General features: G+C 35.5%; 1 protein-coding gene across 1 annotated transcript; it reads left to right on the top strand.

The window, feature by feature from the left end:
* The first annotated feature begins 2,355 nt into the window (after positions 1 to 2,355).
* LOC147493780 (von willebrand factor A domain protein) lies at positions 2,356 to 3,380 on the top strand. The gene has a single exon (XM_086566696.1). It carries the CDS (start codon positions 2,424 to 2,426, stop codon positions 3,261 to 3,263), a length of 840 nt encoding a protein of 279 aa, XP_086422822.1. The 5' UTR covers positions 2,356 to 2,423; the 3' UTR covers positions 3,264 to 3,380.
* Positions 3,381 to 6,338: the final 2,958 nt, after the last annotated feature.

Genomic DNA, 6,338 nt, shown 5'->3' with positions numbered 1-6,338 from the left:
AAGTTTCTATCTAATCTAATTTAAGAAGTCTATGGCCGGCGTAGAAACGCGAGAGTCCGATTGTCTATAAGTCTAATGATATATAAAATACTTTAAAAATCGTAACTCTCATCTACAATTTCACGATAGTAATTTTTTTTATGTATGTCTAAATTTCTTTGTCACTTTCACTTTCTACGATGTTTTTGTTCCTATTTAAATCGTTAAATTTCGGAGGCTGCTTTTGTCAAATATCATAAAATATTGGAAGGGTATAAAAAGAAATATAAGTCGGTTATTTTTTATAGTTGTGTGAACATTTTTTCCCTTTTATTATCGAAAAAAAAGTGAACATTTTTTCCCATACGGATTACTCTCACATGCACTAAAGCATGTGTTTCGGCAGGTGCATCATAGTAGTATTTATATGATATCTAGGAGAGGTATTGCTAAATTACAGCAAAAGGAAGATCTATATAATAGCCTACTCGGCCGTGGGAGGGGTTCTTAAAACCTCGGTTATCATAAGGGTAGAGGTGACATACGACAAATTTTTTTTGGGATGAAACTTCGGAAGTCTTCTAGCAATCACGTGGTACCAACCTTCTACATGACGTAATTACTTTTCTGTCCCTAATAGCTATGATTAATTTTGTTTCGAAGCTAGGCAGAAAAGTAAATTCACAGATGACATGACAACTCCATTATTATAAGAACTAGTTACTGTGCACGTGGGATCTACAGATTTTTTTTAAAATTTATAAATATTAAATTACTATTTTACCCATAAAAAATTTAAAAAAATAAATAAAAAAAAATGTAAAAAGACTAAAAGACATAAAATTCACTCAAACCCCTCTTACATATTAAAAACTTTATAAAAAAAAAAATAAAAAAATAATTATAAGAATTCAATCTGACAACCCCCGTTTTTAAAACTAAATTATATTAAAATGACTGTTATCGAAAAAAATAAAAAAAATAATTATAAGAATGACCAACTCAATCATGACACTTGAAAAATGTCTACCGAATAACCACGTGGGTGCAACTTTTAAAACTAAATTATATTTTTGTCCTTAATAGTTATTCCTTCTTAACAACAATAGTGATTGATTTTGTTTTGAAGCTAGGCAGAAAAGTAAATTCACATGTCAAAGTTACTGACTGTAGGAGAGCTGCCACTTGAGCCATCACTCCAAGCCGTTTCATTTGGCTAACTTTTTAAGAGAGAAAACACGTTCAGCTGGCTTGTGTTTTTGGGGCGGCTCCAGGGGTGCAAGCCTCGTTAATATAGTAGAGATGAAATATTACTCTTTTGGTTTTGAGAACAAAACCCTAAGATCTAGATGCCCGTAGTATACAGATAATGTTTCGTACCTACCTACACTACCAAGACATGACATATACCTGCCACAAGGTTCCAACTCAGGCAAGACCAAATTATTGAAATCATCGAGACAAGAGACTTAAAACATTATCCTTTGATAAGGTTACTATAATTGGTTTGACATGCTGTTATCTTATTGATTATTTTAAGAATTAATTTACAGTTTGTAAATGTAGGTGTATCATCGTCTAGCTGAAAATCTGATCGAAATTAGGATACATCAACCTGTGAAGTCAAGCATTCAGCAAATCACCATACTCGAGAATATATGCTCATTTTTATTGTCATACAGACTATGGATTACTGATTACCCTGCATTACGTCTACACTCTACAGTTGTTGTACAAGTACAGGACGGTTTACTAGTTGTTGGTTGTCATAAGGCCACGTGTCAATTTACCATGGGGCTGCAACTTGCAAAGGTACAACTTTGAATGGAATAAAATGCTCGTGCCAGTACTATTTCACTGAACAAATTACCCAAACAAAAACAAGGTAAAGTGAGCAGCGAAAAAAAGAGAAGGGCAATCGTCACAAGATGATATCACTAATTTGGGTTGTGATTTACGTCACTGTCTCACCGTCCACGTATCTTCAAAATCTTCCCTGCTACTAATAATGCAAACACGAACCCACCTGTCGATTCTCGCCTTTTGTTTAGATCTAATTATCATTCGCCCACGCGTCGCCGTTCTAGAAACCAACACCAGAAAAAGTTAAAAAAAGAGTACTGCTCGCCAGACTAGCTTACGTGCCTCTTGTACAACTGACAGTTTTCACATTCTCATTGGCCATGCTAGTATACTTTTGATGCCAAATTTCTGCCTCCTTATTCGCTGGTTCCTAGCTGACCCCACTTTTTTGCAGGTAGCCACGTTTCTCTTTTCGACCAATTAGCTGAGTGCGTTGTTCACTTAACTGTTGACACACGTGTCAACCTTTACACGTGCCTTGGTCTTAACCTCTATAAATTGTCGCTTAATCTCATAAGTTGCTTTGCATCTGCATAGGTGCATTTCTTGTTGCTGTTTGAGTGTTAGAGACTAGGATAAAAATGGACGGTAGGGGAGGAGAGTGCTGTATAGCTAGGTACCCCAGGGGAGCATACGATAACTCAAAGATCGACCGGATTATGCTAAGGTTCCGACCCATCGCACCGAAGCCGGTCTCAAGTGCTGGTGGAACGTCACCGGGTGAAAACGAGGCTTTGTTTAAAACAAGTGGTAGAGTTAAGAGAAAGTACATTAGAGACAATAATAATAATAATAATAACAAAAGATATAGGAGAAAGAGAAGGGTAGTTTCGGAAGAAAATAGTAGTAACTTAACGTTATTTACGTTGCCGTTGTTACCAGAAAAACCGGAAGAGAAACTATTAGATCCACCAAGAATAGCATCACCACCAGCTACAGAAAAAGACTCTTTCATGTACACACCCATATGGCAAAGAGCTGTGTCCTCAAATCTGAGGGTTTTAACACCACGGCCAGTAAGGCCGGTGGGATCATGTGTGATAGTAGAGTGCTTAACAGACACGTGTACGGAGGAAATGTTAGGAAGTACAGATGAGGAGAAGAAGATTCATTTGGAGAAGGACACGTGTCCTGGGTTCATTTCGGATGGTTGTAATAGAGTGAGGTGGACGAATGAGGCGTACGGGAAGATGTTGAATCAAGATAGATTGGAAGGAGAAGCTAGGCCGGAGATTGTGTGGTTGGTGATGAAAGAGAGAGTACCTGATAATTACACAGCTTTTGCATGTAGGGTGAGATTGCAGTACACGTGTCGGAAGGAGAGGATTACGTTGACGGTTCCGTGTGATGTTTGGAAGATGGAAGGTGGTGGGTTTGCATGGAGGTTAGATGTCAAGGCTGCACTAAGCTTGGGTCGATAGTTATTGACTCATTAAATTGGAAGAGACAAATTAAATGTAAATATATTTATTTTACCTTCACTTCTTGTCGATCTTTATAAGGTTAATTACTTAATTGACTGTCCGTTTTCATTTTTTTCCTCTCGTCTCTTGGTTTGTTTTCTATTCAAACTTTTTGTGCTCAGATTTTGGCCTGTGATCATCAGAATCAGAAGCTAATTTCTCTTCTCTTATGGATCTTGAATACTTTATATTTTATGCATTTTTCATGGTTTAATTTCAATAAGAAAAAGAGAAAACTATATTGGCCGGTGAGATGAAATTAAAGTGGATCGGTAGAAAGGGGGTGAAGTTGATAATGGTAGCTAGAGTCTAATTTTTTTAAGGGACAGGTTGAGAAACAGTGGAGGCGTGTGCGTGGAGCTATGCCTAAGAAGATTAGATGTGTGGAAAAGTTCCCCGCTAACACGAAGTACTATGCCTAAGAAGATTTTAGCCTATAGATGAATGTGAGGATTATTCCTACAAATCAAACACGCCATTAGGTCGTAAATCTTCAATAATATATATAGCTTAAAAGGGCGGGGGTTTAGGATGATTTTGGCAAGTTAACCATAACGAATTACAACAGTATAATTTATATTTTTCATGATGAAGTGGTAAAACTTTAATTAACAATGCGAATGTCCCCAAAACCCAAATTTTATAGTGTTTAGGAAGGATTTTAGACGACACTCTTTCAACTCAACCATAGTGTTTTATTAAAAATGTCGTTTTCTCTAAAACCCGTTTTAATGAGAACAAAAATTGGTGTTTTCTAAAAAACATTGAATTAATACATATCGTACGAAACTTTTCACTCTAAAGTAGATTTCCATTGCAAAATGTATTTTTTTTAAATTGAAAACTACAAGTGAAGAATTTCATCACACAATTAAGTGAAGAATCTCACTAAAAAGCATTTTGCTATATATAAACAACTAAGATACAAATTTTTTCATTTGAGAAAAAAATCAGAGATCAAGTATATGCATTGAAGCAACTGTCTAGCAACAAAGTTATAATGGGGTTAGTTAAGTGTATGCGCTATGTTATCAATATCGAAATTAATAGGTGATTAATCACATATCACTTGCGACTAGTGTTTTTGTGTGTGTGTATTTTCTTCTGATGACTCCTAAATTTTTTTCATCGACCCGATTTCATCACCAAATTGACCGATTAATTGGTCGAGACTCGAGATGGCTGATTTCTCACCAAACCAAAAAAAAAAAGTCACTGAAAATATCGGTTTTCTACCAAAAAAAAATGCTTAGAGAAAAAAATATATGTATAAATAGTCATTATTGGTCTCTTAAACCGAATTAATTAATAGTAAAGAATGTAATAATCAACAAACGAAGCTCACAATTTTTTTATTTTATTCTCTCTAACAAAGGTTAAATGTACAAATTCTTGTACTAACTCTTAATATATTTTTTTCTCTTCTCTCTTCCCTTATTCATTTTAATATTTAACATAATTGTGGTGTTTAACTTCTCCATTATTGTACTCCAAAATTGAATTGGTTGGATGTGATTATTATGACATTTTCTTTACTTCTCCATTATTGCATGTACTCTAAAATTGAATTGGTTGGAGGTGATCATTATTATGACATTTTCTTTTAAACCACTAACCTATCATTTAGCAGTTCTTATATATTCTTCAATTCTTATTTCTTGTTTAATTTCTACTAGTTCGAGTACAATGTTTGTCACACTCCGAATTTCGACAGAATTCGGAAAAACAATAATTGTTCCCGACTCTTCGATCTTCGAGGTGTGACGCACTCTCAACTCCCAAACGCCCATAAACAGTTTAAATATGTAGATAATTAAAAACCAATAAAAATTCTAACTTAAACAAAAGTCCTCTTCATTACAAAAATTTACAAATAATATTAGGTTACAAATCTCTTTTCAATAACTCTTTATTTAAATACAACTGAAAATATAAAACAACATTTGTCTCAACTAAAAATCTATTACACCTTAAGGAAAAACAAAACATATCCTGAATGCGACGCTAATGCAAACCACAAGCAGCAACCAACCTTCTTCAAAATGAAATCTGTCAAGACTTATCAACTATGTTCATTTAATGAACACACCCGATAAGCAAACATGCAAATCGGGTCAATATTATAAAAATGTTAGTGTGAGTAGCTCTAAAATACAATATATATTTATACCTATACATACACAATCCATATGGCAGTTAGTTCCTCCACCAAGGCGCCTTAACTCCCAACAACAAATACGATATTCTTAACTACAATAGGTAAGACAGGTAGTTCCTCCACTGAGGCGCCTTAACTTCCAACAACTGATACAACATTCTTAACCACAATAAGTAAAGGCGGTAGTTCCTCCATCGAGGGCTTTAACTTCCCACTAACCACACAACAAACCACCACGCGATAATAAAAGACATTTAGTTCCTCCACGAGGCTTTTAGGTTCTAACTAAACTAATAACAACCAAGCATATTCTATACTTACCGTGATTTCATGCTTTCGATTCAGAGTGGGTTATCTTTGCCCAAGTAATTAGTTTGACCCACACTTTCGCAAAACCATATATGATAAGAGCCCAAAAACTGTAGTTTTAACCCCTTAACAATCGTACTTTTAGACCAATTATGTGAATAATAAGTAAGAGTTAATATCGACACGATGTTTTATGCATTTCGGGCTTCAAAGTCCATTATGTGCGTGAAATGTGCCACTTTTAGCGAGATAAAGGAGAAAAGGTCGGTTGCTAGGGAGTTCGTGATTAAAGGCCAATTTTCAAGAGGACAAAGCCTCTCAGAAGCCCGGATCAAAAGATGAAAAGTCAAAGTCCACGCGGGCAGAAATAGTGCACAAAGTTAACAGAACTTCCGAAGACCATATCTTTGGACTCAGACCTCGGAATTGGGCCTATCTTACGTCAAAACGACCGGCTCGGAAAGAGATTTCCAATGGTCTAAGCCTTGACCTAATCAGAGGAGTAGAAGTGGACGAAAAGTTTGTAAAAGCCAACTCCAGCTGAAGAGGCCTTTTTGGACTGAAAA

The sequence above is a fragment of the Coptis chinensis genome, chromosome 6 (assembly GCF_015680905.1).
Source record: "Coptis chinensis isolate HL-2020 chromosome 6, ASM1568090v1, whole genome shotgun sequence".
NCBI lineage: Eukaryota > Viridiplantae > Streptophyta > Magnoliopsida > Ranunculales > Ranunculaceae > Coptis > Coptis chinensis.
This window is presented reverse-complemented; position numbering and strand designations above follow the sequence as displayed.